The 24,785-nt window shown below is 49.1% G+C and overlaps 3 protein-coding genes across 5 annotated transcripts; 1 reads left to right on the forward strand and 2 right to left on the reverse strand.

The window, feature by feature from the left end:
• Positions 1-24: 24 nt before the first annotated feature.
• On the reverse strand, positions 25-6,409 carry LOC101158111 (nuclear distribution protein nudE homolog 1). 2 transcript variants are annotated; one of them, XM_011477725.3, is made up of 9 exons: positions 6,305-6,409; positions 5,668-5,779; positions 4,248-4,401; positions 2,881-3,029; positions 2,645-2,781; positions 2,247-2,501; positions 2,063-2,148; positions 1,817-1,962; positions 25-1,748 (listed from the first exon to the last, which is right to left on the reverse strand). In XM_011477725.3, the coding sequence occupies exons 2-9, from the start codon at positions 5,742-5,744 to the stop codon at positions 1,700-1,702; spliced, it is 1,053 nt and encodes a 350-aa protein (XP_011476027.1). In that variant the 5' UTR covers positions 5,745-5,779; positions 6,305-6,409; the 3' UTR covers positions 25-1,699. The 2 variants fall into 2 exon arrangements, with proteins under 2 accessions (XP_011476027.1, XP_011476028.1); XM_011477726.3 differs by lacking the exon at positions 6,305-6,409 and adding an exon at positions 5,891-6,271.
• A 2,185-nt stretch (positions 6,410-8,594) lies between these two features.
• LOC101158360 (mpv17-like protein) lies at positions 8,595-14,328 on the reverse strand. The gene is made up of 4 exons (XM_004071127.4): positions 13,244-14,328; positions 12,889-12,959; positions 11,741-11,770; positions 8,595-11,351 (listed from the first exon to the last, which is right to left on the reverse strand). The coding sequence occupies exons 1-4, from the start codon at positions 13,548-13,550 to the stop codon at positions 11,136-11,138; spliced, it is 624 nt and encodes a 207-aa protein (XP_004071175.1). The 5' UTR covers positions 13,551-14,328; the 3' UTR covers positions 8,595-11,135.
• Positions 14,329-16,114: 1,786 nt separating this feature from the next.
• crlf3 (cytokine receptor like factor 3) lies at positions 16,115-23,186 on the forward strand. Of its 2 annotated transcripts, none has more exons than XM_023957261.1 (9): positions 16,115-16,341; positions 19,029-19,156; positions 20,307-20,514; positions 20,588-20,675; positions 20,751-20,928; positions 21,008-21,236; positions 21,304-21,442; positions 21,507-21,616; positions 21,860-23,186. In XM_023957261.1, exons 2-9 carry the CDS (start codon positions 19,040-19,042, stop codon positions 22,123-22,125), a joined length of 1,335 nt encoding a protein of 444 aa, XP_023813029.1. In that variant the 5' UTR covers positions 16,115-16,341; positions 19,029-19,039; the 3' UTR covers positions 22,126-23,186. The 2 variants fall into 2 exon arrangements, with proteins under 2 accessions (XP_023813029.1, XP_023813031.1); XM_023957263.1 differs by lacking the exon at positions 16,115-16,341 and adding an exon at positions 16,405-17,129.
• Positions 23,187-24,785: the final 1,599 nt, after the last annotated feature.

Consider the following 24,785-nt stretch of genomic DNA (forward strand, 5'->3'; position numbering starts at 1 on the left):
CTTCTGATGAACAACAGCAGTCGGTGGAGCTTTTTCTCAGCTTTATTGCTCTTTGAGGAGCATCAGAGCAGCACTGCAGGTGAAAAAGGACGGGAAACATCTGTAGCACTTCAGGTGACCTTTCCCATCTAAGTAAAAACGAAACAGAGCTCCAGGTGAAAGCATGGAAACACCCCCCCAGTCTAAACCAAACTCCATCCTGCGTCTGTGGAGGAACGTCCGACGCTCAAGAGTTCCTGCAGAAACATCCTCCCCATCCTCTTCTGGGGTGAAGCTTTCAGGAGGTCACCTGATCCTCCGGCCAGTTTAAAGGAGGACCCAAAGGCACCGAGGATCCGGGTCTTCGTCTCTGCCTCAGGCGGAGGTCCGGGTTTCCTTTTGGACTTTTGCTGCACATTTGTCATCAATGTAAATCAAACCAAGGCAGAAGTGTGTTTCCCACAGAATCAAATCAAATCTTTCTGATCTGCATCTTTGGAAGAAAATCCGGTCCACCCAAAGACCTGGAGGATGTGCAGTTGCTATAGTGACCTTTAAAGGGGCGGAGTCACAGATTCACATGTAATAAAAAACAGTCAAATATTTCTTAGAGGACGAACAAGAAAATGTGGCATCACAGTCACATGAATCTGAGTTGTTGGAGCAAATACAGTTTAACCAGAGGCTTAAATGTTCAGGTTTAAATAAAAATGTTCAGTAACTAAACAGCAGGTTCAGACTTTCAACAGGACGGCAGTTTGACTCGCTGAGTTACACAACAGAACACACAACTGAATCCGTCCTCAGAGGTTTTCATTCACCTGAAGGCAGCATGTGAAAGCCTGGACGGCCACTAGGGGGCAGCAGATCCTTAAAAGAGTCCGTTTTTAACTCCCAACAAAAATAAATAAACACACTTTTCCTCTAAACGTTAAGGTTTACCCCTTTCTGCTCCACGAAAACTAAATAAAACGTTACCACAATATGTGCAAAAACTATGAGATCCAGTTCTTCTGCAGTCAGTGGACGGAATTATCTGTACAAATCTATAAAACGACATTCATTTCATCTTTCCGTTGATGTAACCAGCAGCGCATGGATCCACATCAGCTGACTTCACTAAAGTGGCCTCCAGAAAAACACAAACGTTCACTTTGCTTTAGCTAAAAAAGAAAAGGGTTTGCACCAAAACTGTAGTGAGGTTCTGCACATTTACAGATAAGGAGGATTTTATCCAGAAAAACATCCTCTAGAAAGAGACACTAAAGCGTCTGAAATGAAGCATCACGGCGTCCGGAGCTCCCAGAAAAGTGACTCAAGGTTTGTGTTTTCTGTTCTTAGTGCGATCAAACTAATGTTCTTCCTCCCAGTAAACGTCTGCAACCTCCTACAGTTCACATTATCCTTCATATGTCTTATAGTCCGGCATCAAACCTGCAGAAATGAGACCCCCCCCCCCCCCCCCACTCTACCTCTAAACTTTTGAGACGATAAAAATTCTTCTGTTGTCTTCATGCTGAAGGACGTGAGGAGGAGGAGGAGGAAGAGGGCACAACGTTCAAACTAAGTGCTAAACAGAAGCTGTGTTCATAAGTGGGCCAAACTCAAACATCTGGGGTTTCCGTGGCAACAGGCTCATCCCATCTCGGCTGCTCCTTGTAGAGGCGGGGCTCCCACACGTGGAGCGCCACCTCTGGACGGATGGGGCGGCGGGATGTTCTCACAGGAGCAGCTTGGATCCGGCGCCGAAGTCCAGCCTCTTCACTAGACTGAAGCAGAGAGGTGGGGGGTCAGGCGTGTTTTAGGGGGGGGCTGTGCGGCGGCAGACGCTCCTCACCTCCGGTTGTAGAGCCCGTTGGCGGGGTGGCTGTCGGGGGAGCCGCCCTGTCCAGCCGGCGCTCCCACTCCTCCGGGGGGGTTCCTGCGGGGGGCTGTCTGCTCCTGCACGTATTCCCGACACGACGTCAGCTTGGACTCCAGACTCTGAGCGACACACAAGGAAGCGGTTGGATTCCTCTAACGCCTGAGGAGGCTGTGAGCAGAGCTGAGATCACAAGGATCAGACGTCCCAGGACATTCTCACCCCGACTTTCCTCAGCAGTTCACCCACGATGTTCAGAGCCGAGATCCTGGCCGACATGGTGAGGGGCGTGGCTGAAAGGCTCTCACCTGGCAGACCAACACAAAGAGCCAGAAATCAGCGTCGGTTCAGGAACCAGCAGATAACACAGAAAGGTCACATCTGTTCTGGACAGAAGGGAACAGACCTCTGCTGGTGCAGGGCGCCGTCGTGGAAAAGTCCTCTGAGGAGGCGGTGGGTCTGGGCGGCGTGACGGTGGAGGATGGAGCTGACTTGGAGAAGGCGGTTTTATCCTCTGCTCTTCTGTCTGGGGGGGTCATAGGCGGGGTGGGCAGCCCGGTGGAGGTCGAGGGGGTCAAAGGGTCTTTGACGGAGCAGCTGAGCGACGGCTTCCTGTCCTGAACCTGCTGCTTCTGCTGCACGGCCAGCTCCTGCCTCAGGTCTGACACACAAACGCTGGTTAGTCTGGAGGAACGCCCACCAGCAGGAGGCGCCAGAGAGCAGCCCGGCTGTCTGACAGTCAGCTGAGAAGCTTTTCCTGTGTCTTTTTAGACAGAACAAGCACTGTTTCCTAAAGATCTGCACCTCTGGCCTCATCCTTCAGCCTCTGAACGGACTCCAGGAGGTTCTCCTTCTCGTCCAGCTCGCTCTCCAGGAAGGCGTTCCTCTCGATGACCTGGTTCATCCTCTGCTCAAAGTCCTCCAGAGACATGATGGTCGCCCTGGGAGACGGACAGACAAAGACGTTTCTAAAATCCGCTCACACGTATCCCAAACCTCGTTCTGTAATGGGTTTTCATCTCAGATGAAACCACCAGGACCTCTTGGTCCGCTCCAGGTCGTCGTTGGCCTGTTCCAGCTCTCGGATGTACTTCTGCAGCTGATCTCTGACGGCCGACGTCTCAGCCAGGTCCCCCTCCAGGCCGGAGATCTGCCGGCAGGCCTCAGAGTGCTGCGTCTCATACTTTTCCTGAGAGGTGAAGAAAAGAGAGATGAAGGCTGGAGAATGGACCTGTGCAGGAGAGCCGACAGGAGCTGAAGTGAGCTGAAGTATGACTCGGCAGGAGCAGCTGAAACCTCCTGAGCTGTAAACGTCCTGTTTCAGGAAATTCCAAAGATCTGCACAAAGACTCCTGGCAGTTCACAAAAATCCACCAGATAAGAGATAAGATCTGCTGTTCTTCTGTCTGGACTCGTAGAAGCAACAAGCATCCATTTTTATTCACAGCTGTTCTCTGTGAGGCTGGAGCTTCATGACTCAGAACCGCATTTCCCACAAACTACAAATGAACGACAAAGGACTACAAAAGCTTTGAAAGAGGACGGCAGAAACCCCCAGCTGAGTTCTGCTGTGAAGGTTCTTCGTCAGAACGCTGCTGGATGAAGATCATTCCATCACACCTGTTCTTCAGGTGAGCACAAACTGGGAATTTCCATCTTCGGTGCTTTGTCTGATGAGTCTGTGTGTTGTAGAGGAAAACAGGAAGTGGAAATCTACCACCAACAGCTGGAGCTGCGTCCGAATCTGGTCCTGTGGGAGGGTTTCTGCTTTAGGTTAGAAGGTCGAAGCCTTCCTCACGTCTGTGACGCAGCTTCAGAGGAAACCCTGTGTCCTTCTGCCTGCTCTTCATCAAGAAGATGTGGACGTCACAGACTCCAAACGGAGCCGTTCAAACCAGTTGGAGCCAACAAAGGGCGTGGAGCCGACGTCCTCATTGTCCTGCACAATGACCTGAAAGGGAGAGCTGAACACGAGTGGATGAGCGTGCACGCTCTCCACACAAACACAGTGAGCGAGCACACTCACTGTGTTTGTGTGGAGAGCGTGCACGCATACATGCAGCTCTTCTGTGTTTCTGCTCTTCTGTCCAAACAAAGCAGGAACCAACAACAAGCGGAGCGGCGCTGGGAGGGAGGAGCTGCCGTCTCCTCCAGACACAGAGGGAGTCGTCAGCTGCTCCTCTCCTCCTGAAAGGCTCCTCTGTTCGGAGCGTTTGTTGCAGCCGTGAAACTCCACTTTTATCAGCTGACGCACATGGAAAAATCCCCGTTTAAACCGCCGCTTCAGCGACTGAAATGCAAATTACAAAACGAAGATCTGACAGCGAAACGCCATGGAGGCTCGCAGACCTGCAGCCGCCGCCTGACGCCGCCGTGAGCGGCTGCAGCAGCTGCAGCTACAACAAACCTTGTAGTTTTCCAGCTCCGTGCGAAGGCGGTTGTTGGTGGCGAGCAGCTCGCGGTTTCGGGCCTCGCACTGCTTCAGCTCCGTCTCCAGCTCCGCCTCGTAGTCCCGACTCATCTGCTGAAACTCCTGCAGCTCCTCCCGAGCCTCCTCCGCGCTGCAGAACAGTCGGAGGATCCGGTTAGTTCACAAAAGTCGGGATCAGTGACAAACAGGAGGAAGTCTGTGGTCAGGAAAACAGATGGAGGTTTGGGGGAAGCGGGGAAGGTGGAGACCAAATGGCTCAACTGAATCTTTTCAGGGTTTTCTCTAGTTCTGAAGAATCAGCTGGAAGTTCATGCAGAAAGTTCTTTGCTGGAGCAGAAATGAGCCACTTTCAAAAGTCCAAACACAACCGTGAGAGTCGTATCAAACCGGAACATAAAAGAAAATGAAATGTCTGAACAGCACAGAGAGCAAACCAAAGATGAAGAAAAACACATTCAACTAAAATAAAACTGCGACTCTCACTGTGGAAACAGCCCTGAGCGATGACGCCGTTCTGGACTGAAGATAAGAACCATCAAAGTCCAGATCAGAGAAACGTCTCATGGAAAAGCAGAAACATCGAATCCATTTAAAGCTTCAGACCAAAACCTTCAATTCTGCAGCAGCAAACATGACAGAAGCAGCTTCATGTCTTCTAAATGTTTCCAAGGAGACGCCTCATTTCTTCAGGGTTCATTTTCCATCTGGAGTTTGATCAGAAAACATGTTTGAACCAAAGAAAAATGGAAAAGTGACAGTAGTTCTGCTCTTATCGACAAAGAGGAAGGTTTCCGACCTCAAAGCCAGAACCAATCTGTGACTTTTGAGTGTCGACATGATGTGAGACACGTAATGAACCCAAACCCAAAGGTTGATGGTCCTGATGATGTAACCAAGACCCCATTCCTGACTTCCGTCTCCTTTAGGGGGCGCTACAGCCGACTATCCCCCTCCATCCATCCCTCTCCTCTTTCCTCAGCATCCTTTCACTGCGCCTCCTCTCAACGTGTCCAAACGTCTCCACCTGCTTCCCTGCATTGATCTCCAGAACCTCCACCATGACCTGTTCCTCTGATGGATCCATTCCTGGTCCCAAACAGAACCTCCACGTCTTCTGAAACCGTCTTCTCCGCCTCTGCTCCCTGTAGCCTCACCGGCCCTCTGGAGTTCCTCTCATTTTCTCACAGAAACTCTGTCTGACCTTCACTTCTCCACCTTTCTCCATGTTCCTCCACCTGCTCCCACCCCCACTGACATCCTAACCCATCCTCTCCACAGAGGCTCCTCATCTGGACCTCATCCGTCTGTCCATCACCACACCTCTGGACATCAGCATCCAGGTGAAGGGACGACCAGAAATGATTCTGACAGAACCAGAATGCAGAAATGGACCCACGTCTGCTGGTGTCTGGCGGCCTGCTCCTTCCAGAACCGGAGCTCCTCCTCCGGGGACTCGAACTGCGGGTCTCCCATCTCCAGCTCGGACTGAGCCGGATCACCGCTAAACCCTGCGAACCCAAAATAAATAAATAAATAAATATTAATAATAAAAAACACAACAGATCAGAACCATTAAATTGATTCTGACAGCGTGAGAAACACCAAATACAAAAACTCACTGATGTCAAACAAACAGGAATGAAAAGTTTGAGCAAAAATGTAAATATGATGTGTCTGCGAAAGAAAAGAAAAAAGTTCGGGTCCTAAAAAAAACTGAAGTGAAGCGAAGTTTCTTTCAACTCAGCTGTTCGTAAAGTTTCTGTTAACCGAACCGAACCACCGGGGGAAATCTTTTCAACCGTTTCTGACACAAAAAAGTTGCTGCTAGCTTGATCGGCTAACGGAGTTCGGCGTTAACCGTTTAAATCCCGGCGGCTGAGCGGAACATCGCTGCCCCCGGTCCCGCATAAACCGACTCTTTCTAACGCAACATCCAAAACAAAAGTACCGAACCATAGCCCGCTGTCAAATTCACCCCAATCGCAATGTTTCCGCCGGTGAACTTAAACCTAAATAAACGGAAGAAAACTTGCCTGGAGTCGGAAAAGTTTCTCTCTGTTTCGTGAAGACGTCGAACAATGCGCGTCGCCATTAGTATTGTTCACACCCTCCAACCAATCACCAATCAGATGTTGTCTTCGCTCCTTACCGCTATTTGTCGAAAAACCTGTCAATCACAGCGACATGGGTGGCTCAAAGAGTTTCGTCCAATCAGAGATGGACGATGAGTTTGGGGGGCGGGGGGGGGGGGCGTTCATTGAGCCGCCGAGGTCTAGACTTCTTGACGGATCGCAGCAGACTGGTGTTGCCTTCCCGTGGCGTGGGAAATCTGCACATCTCATCCATACGGAGAGGAACGTCATGTGCGCGCAGCGTGTTAATGAATATTTGTGAATAACACACAATTAACTGATGAAACTAAATACCACGGAAACAGTAAATCAAAAAGTAAAATCATAATAAATTCCCATCAGTAATTTTATTATTACCTATAAATTAGTTTGTATGAAGCTTAAATACATTTTCATTATTAAAAGTAATCTATTCAATAGAAATATTTCTTGAATTTGTAAATCTTTTCAAATATATATTCTGATGTGCCAATTCAGAAAAAAATAAAAAGTTTATTTCTCTTTTCATTTACTCTCCTCCTCTCTGGGTCCACAAAAGCCCCATCATAGAACATTATACTTTTCACAAAAATAAAAATGAAAAAAGGTACAAAAGGAAGTCTGAGAAACGGCGAGAAAAATGAGGAGAAAAGAAGAACCACATCCTGGAGCAAATGAACCAACCACTGTTCATCAGAGTTGTGGCAGAGTTCTCCTCAGACTGTGTCCTCCTGCTGCTCCTCATAGGTTTTCTGATGGACGTTGATTTTTTTCTTTGTAAACTTTCTTAACAAATGTTGCCATACAAAATACCAAATACTGACAGTCCACACTATGTACAAAACACAAAATGTTCTTATCTGCCAGGAAAATTAACAAAAATATCAAAAAGCCACAATAATAGCAACAAAAAGAACAGATTAAGAAAATAAAAATAAAACAAAAATAATAAAGGTAAAGGAATCTGTTAAAGTTTCAAAAGTGACCATGTTTCCACTGTTAGTGTAGGATTTAATACTATTTACATACAGAATCCTTTTTTTTCTGAAAAACATAAAATACAGTTTTTTTGTTTACATATTTACACCTATGAATGAAAAAATTAGCCATAATTATACGAAAGTTAACTAAATAACTTGTCTCTGCATTAAATTGAGCTTGGGTAAAATAATATGTTGGAAACATATAGTCTTGGATGTTTTCTGACGGAGGACATCCTGACAGCATCCTTGCCTCTGATTGGACACGTTGGCTTCCTGCTGGTGGGTCAGAGAGGAAACGGGTTCAGCTCTGTCCTTTTCAGGGGATTACAGTGGAGCATCTGATCCCGGTTAATCCAAACGGACAGTTGGCACACGAACACCCCCACCCACATGCACACCAATCCACTCTGCCTTTGCTTCATATCCAGTTTTGTCTGCTGACGGCAGATTGCAGGCTGTGACCTTCACTGCAAAACCTGCTTGAAGGGTTCTGTCATCAGCAAACTCAGGGATCCTGATGTGGCCTGAACATCTCTTTAGAAAATGGCTGACATTCATTCACAGCGTCATGGTCCTGTTCTTTGCGTGACAGACTTGCGTCATCACAGTTGTAGCGCACAGGTGTAACGCACAGGTGTAACGCACAGGTGTAATGCACATGTGTAACGCACAGGTGTAACGCATAGGTGTAACGCACAGGTATAACGCACATGTGTAAGGCACAGGTGTAACGCACAGGTGTAACACACATGTGTAACACACAGGTGTAATGCATAGGTGTAACGCACAGGTGTAACACATAAGTGTAATGCACAGTTGTAACACACAGGTGTAACACGCAGGTGTAATGCACATGTGTAACACACAGTTGTAACGCACATGTGTAACACACAGGTGTAACGCACAAGTGTAACACATAGGTGTAATGCACAGGTGTAAACACAACTGAAACGCACAGGTGTAACACACAGGTGTAACGCACAAGTGTAACTCACAGGTGTAACTCACAGGTGTAACGCATAGGTATAACGCACATGTGTAACGCACAGGTGAAACGCACAGGTGTAACACACACGTGTAACACACAGGTGCAACGCATGTAACACACAGGTGTAACACAAAAGTGTAATGCACGGTTGTAACACACAGGTGTAACACACATGTGTAACGCACATTTGTAACGCATAGGTGTAACACACAGGTGTAACGCAGAAGTGTAACGAATGGTCTAACACACATGTGTAACGCACATGTGTAACGCACATGTGTAATGCACAGGTGTAATGCACAGGTGTAACACACAAGTGTAACACACATGTGTAACACACAAGTACAAACCTGCTGCGAAGGCAGGTGCAGCAATGAACGGCTGTTTGTATGTAGAGCCTTTATCAGACTTAAAAACATGAAGCAACACGCTATCATGAGAGTTCTGGACGCAAAAGATTCTGGTCTACGCAAGTTTCCATATCGACTTTTCAGTGAAAGTGTACACAGCCGGTGTGTGTGCACCTTAAGTATGTGCTGTTGTGTTACTTTTTGTGACGGTCTGGAGAACTGTCCAGCATCGGATAGGCTCCAGCATCCGGTTTAGAAAATGGACAGAAGATTTATGACAGTAAATTCTTTTATTTTGACAGTCATAAATAGAATCCGTTCAGAGATCTGACAGACAGAAAATACCTTCAAGAATGATTTCATGAAGGAGAAAGGATCATCGGAAAGAGGAAAGAAATATCAGATGGCTCTTTATTTTGTCAAGAATAAAAACTTCAAAGCCTCTGAAACAAACCAACACTTTTCATAACTTCTCAGTCAGTTACAAAGTAAAAGCAGATCCTGCGGCTCCATCCTGGATCTTTTGTTTTTCTTTAGATCCACCAATGAAAAAGGTTTTGAGATTTGAGCAGCTTCATCCAGAGTCTTCATCAGTCCTGGAAATCTTTGATCAGTAAAATTAACAAAGAGCTCTGCGAACTTTCAGACTCCAACACGAAACACAAAAGTCTTCTGAAGTTCCCTGCCTGAACCGTCACGTCCCACCTCTCAGTGTTTTAACCTCTTCGACCGAACTTTAAAGACATTTGTGTGATTTCACGTAAAAAAAAAAAAACTTCAATGTTTCCTCCAGTTTTTTGTTTGTCATCATCTTCCGGTTGGACAGTTGGAAATCGGAGCCGGTAACTAACGGTGATCAGCTGGGTTTTCCACACGCGTTCCCCTACTCCGTTTATCATTACTCCCACTCTGCAGGTGGATCAGGTTCAGCACCTCTGTAGCTTACCGTGACACAGTTTCCTCTTTAAATCCCATTCTAGCGTGGCCGTGTCATAATCCACTTCACGGAGCGGAGCGGGACAGAGCTGCAAGACCGCTCTGCTGGACCGATGTCCAGCTAACGTTTATCCTCTCACGCCCAAAGGCCTCCTGCTGCTCTGCAGAGTCCCGAAGCACCGACCTGTCTGCTGCCCAAAGGCCCACAGAGCAGCGCAGGTCTCAGGTGAGAAATGAGTTACGCAACCGTAAGGTCTCGGGTTCAAGTAGGAGGACGGGATTAGGATGTTCTGGGAAACGACCCTTTCAGGAAGCAGGGCGATGACAGAGGAGGAGCTCTGAGAGGTCCCTGATCCGTGTGGGACAGCGGGGGGAGGTGAGGTAGTTCACTACAATGACACTGATGGAGGTTTATCAACCACAGGAACCAAAACTCAGCGCTTCCACCTGTGTGACTGCAGCTCCCTGCTGCTTCCTTCAGTCTCATCTGGGAGTTTTCTCTCATTTCTAACAAAAAACACTTCATGATGATGATGATGAGGTGCAGAGCTAAATGACGTGGTCATCTGTCACTGCGTCCCGTCAGAAATGAGATAAACATACGTAGCAAGTTTGTACGATAAAAGAAAGAGATTTTTTTCAGAGAAATCTCAACCTTATGATGTGAGACCTCCACAGCTTTTCCATCCTCAGATCCTCTTCAGGAGAAAGTTCTTTCAGTCTCAGGTCCAAACTGAGCTTCACACAAACCAGAAACCTGTTCTGCAGAATCCTTCTGGCTGAGAAAAGGCACGGCGGGTGTAACACGGATTACTGAGCCTCTAGAGCCTCCGAGCCTTTTGGGAAAGCTGAGAGCCCTCAGTGCGTCCTCTGTCATTTCGGGTTTTTGACCTGCAGCAGACGACAGTCAGAGCCCGCTCAGGTTTCTAATTTCATGTTCCATCTTTGCACGCCTGTCCTTTCATCAGACGCGTGGACTCTGTTTTTTATCTATTTAAATGTCTTGATTAAAGACGTAGCAGGAGAAGCTGAGCTCTGGGACCTCCAGGCAGAGCTGGACCTAATGTTCAAACGCTTCATCATCAACCTTCCAAAATCCTGTCAGAGTTCTGCAGAAACTGTAGGAGGAACCGACTGAACACCAATTCCATGGAAAAAAACAAAAATTATTCGTTTTCTGCGTCATTCAAACCCTTTTTCGTCATTTCAGGCTTCTCAGACCGGCTGACGGTCAAAAGGACGTTTTCTTTTTCGAGATCTTTCTCACAGCTTTTTAGATTCGTTCAGCTGACTTCTGTCTTTAGTCAAGTTACTGAGTCACTCACCTGAGAGGTTTTCCTGCTCATGTCGGGATCTGGGCTCGGTTTTGTGCGTGTGACAGACAGAGAAAGCCTTCACCGAGTCTTTAGTCTTTCAGCTCAGAGATGCTGGTTCGCTTCCTTCTTCTCAAGAGCCGAAGGAGCAGCAGAAGCCGCGTCTTCCTCCTCTTCCTCCCATCAGTTCTCCCTCTGGATCTGCTTCCTCTTCCGAGCCAGCCGAGCCTCCCGCATCTCCTCCAGAGTTTTCCTGGGGTCCATGATGAAGGCCAGCGCCACGGTGGCGGTGCCGTCGCCGTTCTGCCTGGAGAAGCACAGGAAGGCGGCCCAGAGGAAGGCGCAGCAGCCCATGAAGGCCGTCCGCAGGTGGAGCGGCATCAGGGCGAAGTTCAGGAACTGAGAAGAACAACAAGAAAGAAAGAACTTGAGCGCTCTCTGCAGGCTCCAAAGAGCTCTGGAAATCATGTCAAACATCAGGAATCTACGATAAAAGCAATCTCAATAATATGTCTAGTCATTTTCCCCAAAACTTCTTCTGTGGTTTCTAATTAGGCTGATAGAATTCGGCTCCATTAGGTACATTAACATTTCCTCTGCTGTGGAGCATCATCTTTTTCTTGAAATTCAGGGAGGCTTATCTTCTGAGAAAAGATCTGACAGATGTTTGAATCTGCAGCTCCAAGCTAACGTTGAAGCTGGGCTTCCTGACCTTCTGACCCTCATTTCATCTCAAACAGGACGTCTACTGCAGGACAGTGAGTGGATGCAGATAGAAGCAGTGTTACCTGCATGAAGGGCCAGTACATGAGTCCAGTCTGAAAGGAGAAGACAGCAGGTTTTAATGAACAGAAGGGTCTGTGTGTTTGTCAGATGGAAACAGGCTGAAAAAGCTGCAATCATTTCTACAATAAGAGTCTCAGAGTTCTTTGTTTTTGTCTCAGCACCTGACCCCCTATATATATTTGTCTCAGCACAGCCTCAGGAAACCCTGGGTCAGCATTGAACAACAGTCTTTTACCTAAGTGTTTCTCCTTTTTTCCTATTTACATCATGCGTCCCAAACTTCTATGGATATTAATAGAATTCCCCAGTTTGATCTTTAGCTTTGAAGCTATCAAACCTTCATCAGTACTCCTCCTCATCATAAACCAACATGTTCAGACTGTCTGTCCCTGTTGGCCGCACCACAACGTTTGTCTGGTCATGATGCATTTAGCTTTGGTTTGTGTTTTTTTCTCTCTTTGGGAGTGATCAGGATGGATCAGTCCTGAATCCATCAGAGGAGCAGATGTCCAGATGTTGTGGAGAAGCAGATGGAGACGTTTGGACACGTTGAGAGGAGGATCAGTGAAAGGATGCTGAGTTTGGAGATACCAGGAAAGAGGAGGACCAAAGAGGAGGTTCGTGGATGTAGAGGAGGAGGACATGAGGGTGGAGGATGCAAAGGTGGAAGCACATTATTTTTGCTTTTTGAATTGCATTTTCGGGAGAACCATGTTGGGGCTTCTGAGGTTTAGAGCAGAAAGGGGATTAAAATTACGGATTAGGGCTGTGCAGATGAATGCTTATGTCAGAGTTTAATGTCTGATATTCAGTCAATCATTCACAAACTAGTCTGCTAAATGCAAACACAGTTGGTAGAAAATTTACATTTTTTCCCGAAACGTCTGATTGAAATTTCCTCCAAACATTTTGAAAGCATGTAAAAATAAAATTGATTTAAATATGAAATATTTGAACAGGATGAATCCACAGTCCGCCTGGTTGATCAGCTGATGTTTCAGGACTTTATCCCCGGTTCCAGTCCTGATGAACCTCCGTCGGTGCGTCCACCGTGCAGAAGCGGCGCGCGGCGCAAAGTAGGTTAATCTGAGAGAGCTGCAGCGGCCGCGAGGGAAGAGAAGGTGACTCTCATTTTTTATCCCTCTCTTACCCGCCAGGTGTTGAAGAACTTCTCCCTCCAGTCCTCAAACATGTCCTCCTTCCCCTCCAAAAAGCTCACCCCTGAAGGACAGAGAACAGTCGGGCAGATTAGGGACAGGCAGGCGCCGTGCGCTTTTACGCACAAGATGGAGAATTATCATCTAAGTTATTATCTTAGTCTCCATGACGTTGGAGTGAGGAGGAACCTCGACAGAGGGGCCTCTTTGGTTTCTTTACATTTTAAAATCTTCAGATGAACACTTTTCTGGAACACTCCTCCTGCAGCAGCAGAGACTGTGCGCTCTTGCTCAGTGTCTCGAACTTTCTCCGGGTTTATTAAGGCGAATGTGCGTAAACCTTCTCACCTGTGTAGAAGACACTGGTGGCCAAAGGCGATGCAAAGCTTTGGTCCAGCAGAAGTTTGCGGAAAACCATCCCTGCGGACTTCCCGGGAAAGCGTCTCTCTAGCGCGCGCAGCCAGAAATAATTAAAGTTCCCCTGGAAACTGATCGCTACTATGGCGACGTTACGCGTATGTTTCCAGTCTATGTGCTCCCTCTGAGCGATGAGCTGGTGGGCGAGGTCCCCGCCGGCGAACAGGCAGCCGTACAAGGTGACGTTGGCCAGCCAGGGGAACCTCTTGGCGGCTTCTTTGAGCACAGCTCTTCTCATGTTGGCACAGACGGAGGAGGTCGCTTACGATGCCCAAATGATTCTAGCTCAGCATGGCGGTGAAATTCAGCCGACGAGTCCCTGATGTGACCCGGCTGACGGACAGGACGCAATCCATCTGAGCGCCGTGATCAGCGAGGGATTAAAGGCGAGGTCTCCACCGGAAGCCTGAATGTCACTCATGATTGGACCTCGGGGAATTGGTGAAAAAATTGAATTCCGGGAAACATTTCTCCAAACACGCCAGGATGTTGGAATTCTGCGTAAAATCCCCATGGCTTCGATGCGCTCAGCTGGACAAAACGCATCCAAAGGTGCGCGTAATGCAGTTCTCCACGAGCACAACTATTGATTACTTCCTTCAAAAAACGATCATTTTCCAGAAAAACCTCCCTGAAGATGATCAATGATGAATGAGCAGCGTGTCAGCTCTGACGAGTGAATCAGGTGCGTCTGTGCGACAAATCCGTCGGGTTAAGAGCTAATCCGGGGATTGCGTCGGTCAGATCAGAGGGGCAACATCCGTGCGCCACTGATAGCGGCAGGTCTTAGTTTCAGGTGTTCGCGTCCACTGCTCATGCGCGCTCTGATCACGGGCTTCTACAATGAAAGTCAGTTTAAAAACAGTCAAGTCAGGAAACAGAAAACAGGGCTTTCGTGGACGGGACAGTGAACCTTTTCCCTCACTAATTAATACAGTCTGGTTGTTATTGGAGAAAAAGAGTCTAGATTCAGGGAATTTATTATTTTTAATAAATGTTTTAATTAAAATTAAAAGAGAATAGCTGCAATTACGGAACAAACCGCCAGAGGACGATGCTGTTCATTTGAAATGTCTCATTTATAAGAATCAGATGCTTTCTTCACGTTTGTTTTCGTTCAAATGGAATAAAATCGGTGTTTTATAAATATATGAATTATTTATATATATTACATATTTATTTTCTCTTATTTTAGAGTCTCTAAAGCAACGACATGGCTGCTCTCATGACCCCATTGTGTTTTTAGTAAAAACTGCCATCACAGTTTTTCTTTCTTTTTTTTTTCTTCTCTTTTTTAACTTGTCCAACAGCGGAACAAACAGATCAGAGCTGAAGGCTTCAGATTTTATAGGAGGTTATGAATCTTCTGACACATAAGTGTATTTTTGTGTAAACCCCTTTTGTTTGAGGCTAAACTTTATTTATGCTTGCACACCTTTCAATGTTGTACCAGAATGAAGAGAGGAAAGTAGGATGTTAGAAATAGGGAAAAGATGGAGAAGGAAGGGGATCTAAAAAAAGAAAACAAAAGTTTTTTTTTAATAAAGTACTAATAAATAACTACTCAGCTATGATACCTGTATAGGTAAAAGGGATATCATTTTTAATGTAAACAAGTTATTGTCAACATGAGTTTGTTCACTTTATCGTGGAAGACATTAAAGCAATAAAACACTGGTTTGATGCGCTGCAAGTTGAATTCAGATGGTAATATTATAAGCTTTTGCAGAATGCTGATTATCTTAATGTTATCGCTGTTGCTGTGAGGATTCCTCGGGTGTTCAGTGGTGTTCAGTCACTCCAGGTTCACGTTCATCATCCACAGCTGTCTTCTTCTGTCTTCACAGAAGTGTCGGCTTGTTTTCAGGTCACCTGCCTTTCGGTTTCTCCGTGTTTGTGTCCTCTTTGGGGGGCGCGCGCCGGCCCCTTCTGGCGGACCTCCCCAACTGTGGGTCATGCCGGGGGCCCCGGAATCCGCGGGATTCCGCCACGCCAAAGACCTGACCCCCCCGCCTGGCAGGTGGACACGCGTGGGACGGTCGTGGAAAGCCACATGTCATGCGCGTCTGGTGAGGATGAACTGCGTAAATACGCACGAACCGGCGGCGTAATTCTCAAAACAGTTGAACAGCTCCAAACCTAAAGAAACCCTCGACGGACATCTGCGACTGACGAAGGCAAGAGACACCCATGAATTACGATTATCACGCATGTATGACAAAAGACAGACACGTCAGAGGTGGAAAACGCAGATTGTACGTAGACAGGCCTTCAGAAAACAGGTGACAGGTGAGACCTTCACAGTACAGCCGGATAGCTTCAGCCGCGCAGATCTTCTAATCATTTCACAATATTTATGAAGCATAAAGTTAATTTCCTTAAAAGGAAACATGTTTTTATCTGAGATGACATCTCTTTTTCAAAGGTCTGCCAAGAGGCATCAACAAAACCTTAAGGAAGACTAACATCACATAAAATGTTTAACTCTGAACTATACTATAATGTTAAAATAGTAGTATCAGAAACTTTACCCATTTGCATGTGTTTCATTATACTTCACTTCTTAAATTTCTACTTTTTAAATTAATTGGTCAACATAAATTGTCCCTAGGTGTGAATGAGTGTGCGTGGGTGTGGGTTGGTGACCCTGCGACACACTGGAGACCTGTCCAGGATGCCCCCCCCCCCCCCTTCGCCCACAAGTGACCCAGATGGGTTCCGGCAGCCCCGTGACCCCAAAATGAATAACGGATTGGAAGATGAAAAAGAATGTCAACCCGGTAAAACTCCACTCAGCTCCGAAAGAGTTTAAGGCTGTCTGAAAGGGGGCGGGCAAAAAGGGCTGTACTCTACTCCGATTGGCTGTATCCTGGTGTCACTCGGAGTGATCTTTTCTCTGATTGGCTGTTGCCCTTAAAGCCTCGGAAGTGTCATGTTTGGACTTGCAGAACTTCGGCATTTGTCGGGCGGCGGCGGGTTGGAGCTGAATCCTCACCTTAAGGACGGGATGGCTCCCAGAAAGCACTAAAGTAAGTTTCTTTCTAACTTTCTGGACGTTTTTCTATTGGTTTGACCTCGGCTGCGGGGGCTGATGGGAAAGTTTTGCAGCTCTGATCCGAGTTTCATTGTCTTTTTTGGACCGCATCAAGCTAGCCCTGCCGCAGCCTGAGAGAGGAACTGTCGACAGAAGTCTGCTGAAACCAGAACCCATCCAGAACTTTGTTGGTTGATAGCTAGTCTAACATCCGGGTGTTGAAGTCCGCTCCTGGTTTGCCTACGAAACCCTGATTTTTCGTCTGTTTCTCCGCAGATTTCCGTCTATTAGCTGCTCTGTTGGCGGTTCCGGATCGCGTAGAGATAAAATCCTTTGCGCCGAACTTTCCCGAACATTTCCCCGAATGAAAATACCCGCACTCCGCCGGTTCTGTGTTCCGTTAGGCTCCTCCCGCGGAGTCTCGAACTAAAACGACCGTTTTTGGAACAAAGTTCGGTTCCAGTCGAGCTGAACGGTCTGATCCATCCAGGAACCGGATCGATCAGAGTTTTACGTTCTGATAAAAGTTATTGATCATCGACGAGGACGGAGGCTGGCAGTGTGTGTGTGTGCGCGCGTGCGCGCTGCCAAAAACGGCTCTTTGCGGAAGTGGTGCCCGCGCGGACACATCCGCTGCGCGCGAGGACGTCTCTCTCTGTCTCTCTGTCTGTGACTCAGAACCTCTGCAGGGTTGGACGCACGTCTGACCCCAGAGGGATGACGGGGCTTCAGGGGTGAAGACGGTGCCATCTGACCTGAGCAGAGGTCAGAGGTCAGACACAGGTGAGTGGGCTGCAGGAGGAGGTGCTGTGCTCCTCCTGAGGATGCTGGAGCTCCTGCACACAAACACGCTTCCTGCAGATCGGTCAGTTTCTGTGCTAAAGGCCCTGCAGACGCCTGGAGGCTTCTCCTCAGTCATGATCCATCAGAACCTGAGTTCTGCCGACGTCCTCAGGTTCTGCTGTTCCTCATTTTCAGGTCTTCTGATCCTGCAGAAACCTTCAGAAGATGTTTGTGTTTCATTTACGTCTTTAATTTTCATGTTTCTTGTTGGTAAACTGAGCTTCAGAACCTCCTCTGGGCTTCTGTCGGGTCAGAACCTGCAGATCTTCTGGCTCTATCTCAGCCAGACTCCTTCCTGCAGGAAGAGGCTGCAGACGGCTCCGTTCACACGGTCCGGGGCGGGTTCTGCTCCATCCGCTCTGGTTTGGACTGTGTGGTTCTGGAGTGAGCGCGTGCGCTGCTGTGTGCGGCGGACGGCTGAGGCCTGTCAGCCACTTCCTGTTTAGCTATGGCGAAAGTGCGTCCGACCGCACTCTGTGTGTTTCAGAAAAGGAGCTTTGATCAGAGCCTCAGGAGCAGAACGGTCTGGTTCTCAGAACCTCCAGGCGGTTCTGCAGACGTCAAAGCAGAAACCACGGCTGACGTTTCTGCACAGCTTCTGCCTGCGGAGACGTTGCTCTCCGACACGTTCAGGCTGGCGTGCGACGAGGAGCCCGAGGCGTGTTTCCTGCGGTTTGTTCGCTTTCAGGATGAGGAACGGTTCAATTGGCCTTTTACGGTTCTGGTGCCTCCAACGTTCAGCAGCAGCTGAACCAAACCCAGCCCTCCTTACCCCCCGAACCGGACTCTGTCCTGGGGGGGGCGGGGTTCGGGCCAGTGGGTCTGTGCTGGAGCGGTTTTCTGCTGTTACAGGAGGATGTGGCAGAGCGGCTGTTGCACCAGGAAGCGGTTTTCATGCTGCTGCACGGCTCAAACCCTCAAACGTGTAACTTTTCCTCCTCAAGCTTCATCTCTGGTTAGAAAACTCAAGACGACTTAAGACGTTCACCCACTTGAAGAGCAAACCTTTAACTGATAAATCCATCGTCACACGACACAAAATGTCCTCCATCCGTGATTCTTGAGCAGCCCGAGGTTCAGCCGGGGGTTCAAATCCCAGGCCTGACAGTCGTTTTGTTGTGGAGCGAACGCCTGGACCCTGCAGGTTCCCAAAAACCTTCCAGCAAACGTCAAAAACGTCTCTTGGTTCCATGAAGTTTTCAGATTTCTGTTTTTTCCTCCTGACATAGACTGTAAAAAATAAAAACCCCAAAAGTTCAATTCATGGTTTTGATAAATAGAAGTTGTGTCTGAATTCCTTCCCTATTCACACTATATAGTACACTGTATAGTGTACTATATATAACTATATAGTGAGCTATATAGAGCGTTTGTCATTTTGTTGTCCAAAATCCAGAGCCCTAGAAATTTCCCAGAAGTCTCTGCGAGAAGCCAGTGTACATGGATGCTCACCAGATTGGTGAATATAGACCACAATGCATTGCTGCTGAACATCTTTTGCCAAAATTTTTGATTTAAATGTATTTTTTAAATAAACCAAGGTTTTTGTCTTCAGAAGACAGTGGACTCATGAATAATCGTCACAAAACGCTCGTATTAATCAGATTTTAACTTTGTGAAATCCATGACGTCACATCCGCCGTTTAAAAAAACAAAAGTAGTGAGCGTGGCGTCTGAACTGCTTTTAGAATTTAGGGCCTCCATAGTTTTTTTAGTAGTTAGGGTGGGAATTCAGACACACGTGTGAATCAAATGGAACCATTTTTGAATCTTCATGGATCTGCAGGCGGGGGACCTCCTCCCCCCGCTCCGCTCAGTGAACCTCCTTCTGTGCTTCAGGAGGGGGGAGGATGTCGATGGAGGTGGACCTGCTGCTGCAGGAGGCCAAGGAGAGCATCGAAGCGGCCCAGAACTACCGCAGCGAGCTCCAGCAGCGCCTGCATGGCCTGAACCAGGCCCGCAAACAGGTACTCCGCCCCCCCACGGGGGCCTGTGTCCTCTCTGCCCGTCCCATCTGCCCCCCCCCGCCTCCGTTTCCAGCTGCTCCCAGTAAACATTGGGGCTATTTCCTGTTTGTCTGGAGCGACAGCGAACCGACAGGCAGGCGGATCAGAACCGAGAGCTGAGGTCATGGAAACGCCTCCTGCAGATGTCCCAAAGGAGGAGGAGGAGGAGGTGCTGCCTCATCCAGAGCAGCTCCTCCAGTTCTGGTTCTGATGAAGAGCCGGGCCTGAATCCCACGTCCAGGAACCAGCCGTCCGTCACGAAACCGTGTCAGAGGATGACGACACATGACGTCACTTCCTGCTTCCTGGTGGCGCTCTTCACTGTCAGCTGATACGAAGCTTTAAAAATAGACCAGAGGAAGGCGATGATAACGTGGGTGACAGCCGGCGCCCGTGTGGGTGGAGCCTCTGCTTCTTCTGTGAGAACTTCACCTCCTCCATCCTCAGCTTCTGATTGGACCGTCAGAACTGCTTCCTGCTACTTCCTTATTCAACTTTATTATTGTTATGGATCATCTTTTTCTCCTGATGACCGTCGGGACCAAACTTTTGAAAAATCAGAAAACAGGTTGTGCACGCTGCCCTCCCGGTCCACTCCCCCTCCCCCTCCCCCGATGGGAGATCCAGGAAGTGCGGCGCTCTGCCAGGATGGAGCAGACGTGTGTTGGAGGAGCAGACAATGCTATCTCTGCAGCATCTGCTCCATGCTCCCAAAACATCCCGGCCGGGCTCGGACCCTCTCCTCCCGCGTATTTTATTCCTGGACGGGATCCGCCGTCGCTCTGAGACGACTGCGGCTGTCAGTCACCTCCACTTCCTCCCCGCTCTCAGAGGGTGACGGAGGAACTGAAACATGCTCTCTGCTGGGGGGGAGAAGCAGAAGTCTTCCTGCTTGACGTGAGCAGCTCCGCCATGTTGGGGTGTTAAAACCAGGACTGAAAAAAGCCTCTCTGGTCTGGTTTTAGGCTCCGCCCACCCCCCCCCGTCTTCATGGACCTGAGAAGTTTAGTTTCTCCTCGTTCCAGCAGGAAACATTTTAGAGCAAACTGCAACGTTTTCAGCCATTGGTGTGTGTTTGATCTGATGTGGTGTGCTTCCCCGTGGGCTGCAGGTGCGGGGCAGCTCGGGTCAGGCCCGGGACGCCCTCCGGAGGCACTTCGCTGAGCTGCAGGCGGCGGCGACGCGGCTGCTGGCGGAGCGGCTCGGCGCCCTGCTGGATGAGGTGAACGCCATCGAGGCGGACAGCATCAAGCCCCTGGACGACTGCCAGAGCCTCATCGAGCACGGCGTGGGCCAGGCCGACGAGCTGCTCCGAGAAGGTGGGGGTTCATAACGGCTGCGGCCCCGCCCACTTTGCTGCGGGTTCAAACAAACGTGCTGTGACCTCCGCAGGGGAGGCGGCTCTGCGCACCGGCCTGGACGAGAAAGAGGACAAGCTGGGCAGCTTCACCAAGAAGGCCATGCACATCCAGCTGGACAGGTGGGGGCGCCGTCAGGCCGCCACGGGCGGAGGGGGGGCTCGCCGTTTCCCTAAACCTGTCTGTGTGTCCTGCAGCCTGCCCGAGGTCCCGGCGCTGGTGGACGTGCCGTGTGTTTCCGCCCAGCTGGACGACTCCCTGCTGAACCTCCTGAAGGAGCGGGTGACCCGCCACGGCGCCGTCTCCTCCCACCCCCCTGTCCAGATCGAGGAGCTGCAGGAGAGGCCGGGCGGCATCCTGGTGCGCTGGTGTAAGGTAACCGAACAGCTGTGGGGGTCTGGAGAGGAGGCACGGGGGGCTTCACGGTCAGGAACCTGTGGTTTGGGGTTCTCAGGTGGACGAGGACTTCGCAGCGGCGGAGTTCCGGCTGCAGTACCGGCGCTCAGGCGGGGGCGGGGGCCAATACGAGGAGGCCTTCAGCGGTCGGGACTCTGAGTTCCTGGTGCTCCAGCTGGACCCCCACACGGACTACCTGTTCCGGGTCTGCGCCCGCGGGGAGGGCCGTACCGAGTGGAGCCCCTGGAGCATCCCGCAGACCGGCTACACCACGCTGGCGCCGCACGGTACGTGGACGCCGCCCCGCCCCCGCGGGAGCTCACAGAGGTGCTTAACCCTCCGCTGCTTCCCCAGAGTGGCGTTCAGGGACAGACGGTTACATCCTGAGCAGCAGGAAGAACATCGCTCTGCGCAACGACTCCGCCCACAGCCGCTGCCCCGTCCTCTACTCCAGCGCCCCCACCTACTACTGCGGACAGACACTCTCCTTCAGGTACGCCCGCCGCGCGTCCGCGTGCTTTGGCTGGACCGCACCTGCAGCTCTGGTCTGTTTGCAGGATCATGACGGCGGGCCAGGTGGACGGGCGGGACAGTGTGGGCGTGTCCATCGACAGTAAGGAGGAGGAGTCGTTCCAGAGGGAGGGGGCCGTCTGCATCTCCACCAACGGTGAGGAGCTTCAGCTGGACCGTTAGCGTCTTCATCAAAGGATGAGGAAGACGGGGGAACCGGACTGGAAGGTTCTGAGAGGTTCTGCTCGGGACCTTCACCGTCATTTCTGTCGGAAGCAGTTCCCCTGCTCTCTCTCTTTTACCTGACATGTGATGTGGAAGGAGCGGTTGTCATGACGACCAGTTGAGGGCACAGTGACCCCCCCCTCTCCTTCAGTCCAACTTTCTGTTGTCCTTTCAGGGGCGGTTTTTGTGAACGGCAAAGAGATGACCAACCAGCTGCCCGCCATCACCGTGGGCTCCGCCGTCACCTTCGACATGGAGGTGGTGTCCCTGCTCCCCCTCAGCAACAACAACCTGAGCGACGGGGGCAACTTCAAGCTGAGGGTCACCATCGGCTCGGGGAACCGCGAGGTGGTCTTCGACTGGCTGGTGGACCAGCCCACGGACTGCTTCTTCTTCGGCTGCTCCTTCGTCCACTCCGGATGGAAGGTTCTGGTGTTTTAGTGGACCCTCCGTTTCCGCGGATCATCTGTGTTCCCCGCCTGGATTTGTTCTTGTGAGGTCGCCCGACCTTTGGTTCCGAAGAAAGCCGACCTCCTCTGCGTACAGCGGCAGGTTCTGCTGCTCCGGACCTCCTGAGCCACAAACAGCCCCGAGATGAAACTGTGAAGATCCGGATGAGTTCTGATGAGCCCCGTTCTGGGAGGGAGGAGTCCGACCTCAGCCGTTCTCCGACGAGGAAGCTGGACTCAGCAGAATCTACAAATCACTTTACCTCAAAGAAAGACACAAACACCTGAATGATATGCAGCCTAAAGGGTCCAAGAAAACATTTCCTCTTCAAAAGAAACGTTGATTTTCCTCTTGAACATTAATCCAGGTTTGTTACGATCAGATGAACGGCTTCCTCTCATTTCCTGTGTGGAACTTCAGCTCCAGCCTGCAGCTGGGCGAACCACTGGTGCACAGCGGTGAAGTTCAACCTTTTTTTTTACTCCGACCCATAAAGTTTGTGCTGCAGAGAAATACCTTTCCTCTCCTTTGTACGTCAGTGTCTGTAGTCCTGCTGCGTCTGGAGAGAACTTAGTCCTTTAGGGTCGGATCTGAAGAACTTCATCAAACGGATCCAATCTGAGGTTCTGCAGCGACAATCCTGAACGTCACGGATCAGCTGGGAGAAGCAGAAAAGGAATCAGTCAGTGAAGTGATTTTCTTGACCCCCCCCATCATCCTCCACAGTTGAAATAAACGTGCTTTTTCCATTTTTAATGAAAGTATTTGACCCCCCGAGTCCTGAAAAAGTGTCTAAAGGGTCATGTGTCATGTAAGGTCCGCTCTCATTGAAAGGGTGATGAAGAGCATCTGAGTGGCGACCTGAGCCCCCCGAACATCTGCTGTCCTCCAACCTCACCTCTGAGCAGGACAGACTGAAACCGGTTCCTCTGATGGTACAAATGTTCTGGATCCAGGAGACCGGACCGCTCCAGAGCTGGGGATTCAGCCAGCACACTGATGAGTGTTACTGTCACCAACATGTTGTTCAATAAAGTTTTTCTGATCTGTGATTCTTTGCAGGGTTTTTATTTTTATTGTTTTTACATTCACTGAATTATTTTCCAAAATTCTCCTGAAACATGAATTCCCTTCTGAACTTCTGTGTTCATACGTGTTCGCGCATCTGGCTTCAAAGTAATTTTGTAATTATTTTAAGATTTTTAACAAAATAGAATTCCCAAAAGCATCTTCAGCTAGAATAGAATAAAGCACGAGTTTACCATCAATGAGGGATTTTGTTGAACTAATGTCCATCTATAGGCACCACCCCCCCCAAAAAAAGTTATATACGCTCGTGTATTCAGACGTTTTATTTTGAAAACCGGAAACCTTTGAGCGCCTGCGCAGCTTCGAGTGCAGTTCCGTTTAGGTCCACTAGATGACACAAAATCTTGGCTTTTCGGTTGTTAACCCTTATGTGGTGTTCGGGTCTGTGGGACCCGTTTTCATTTTTTATCAAAAGAAAAATGATACAATTAATAAATTTTTCAAACTCAGACTCACTGGCCTTGGCTCATTTTCTGTGAAGAACATATATCAGAATACATTTTTAATGACCACACACCGTATACCCCCCCCAACACATTTCTATTACATATAAGATGTTCGGGTCCACTGGACCCGGGGCTAATAGAAGTGTGGAAATTGATGTTTTATGTACCTACACTCTGTCCTCCACCTGTCTGGGCCTGCTGTGTGTGTGTGTGTGTGTGTGTGACCACTGAGAAAGAGAGAGAGAGAGAGGCAGAGAGAGAAGTTTCACTGTAAATGTGAGTTCTGTTTCTGCACCTGCGGTTCCCGCGCAAGGTTGCAACATTGTTAGAATAATTCAAAAATCAACTCTGTTTGCTCTCGTTCTCCCGCACATTTGACATTTGACTTTCTTGCGTGAATCTTTAATATCTCGCTCTTTATCTGCTACAAATTGGAGGCGGGACACGTTAAATATAGCTTTGCCAGTGTGGTTTCTTATCACAACTGATCAAAATGGCCAAAAGACTTTCTGCGCAGATGGAATTGATTTTAGAAGAGAGAGACGTTTTTGATGATGATGTAGAGGGAGACGATTCAGAAGAGGTTTCAGAATTAGAGGATCACATTTCTGAAAATTCAGAGTCTGACAGTGACTCTGAAGAAGATGATTAGATTGGGGCGGCCGTGGAGCAGCGGTCGGGTGGTTGGCCCATGATCGTAAGATTGCAGGTTCAATTCCCGCCTTGCACGCCCATGAGTCGAAGTGTCCTTGGGCAAGACACTGATCCCCACCTTGCCTCTGGTGGTAGGCGGGCGCCTGTGTTTGGCAGCGGAGCCGCCACCAGTGTCTGAATGTGTGTGTGAATGTGTGTGTGACTGTAAAGGGCTTTGTCCTTGTAGGAAGAAAGGCGCTATATAAGTATACGCCATTTACCATTTACTATTTAGATTGAGCATCAGCCAGTTCCAAAACGAAGCCATCAGCACCCAGCCACAGGACCAGGCCGTCAGCAGCCAGGACCATGTGTTGTACAGGCTAGTGGCTAGAAGGCCATGTGTTCAATGGGGCTGATGTGTCTGTGTGTGTCTAGACTAATAGGTTTACTCTATGTGTTCAGCTTGTGTTGTGCACCTGA

The sequence above is a fragment of the Oryzias latipes genome, chromosome 8 (assembly GCF_002234675.1).
Source record: "Oryzias latipes chromosome 8, ASM223467v1".
Classification (NCBI taxonomy): Eukaryota; Metazoa; Chordata; class Actinopteri; order Beloniformes; family Adrianichthyidae; genus Oryzias; species Oryzias latipes.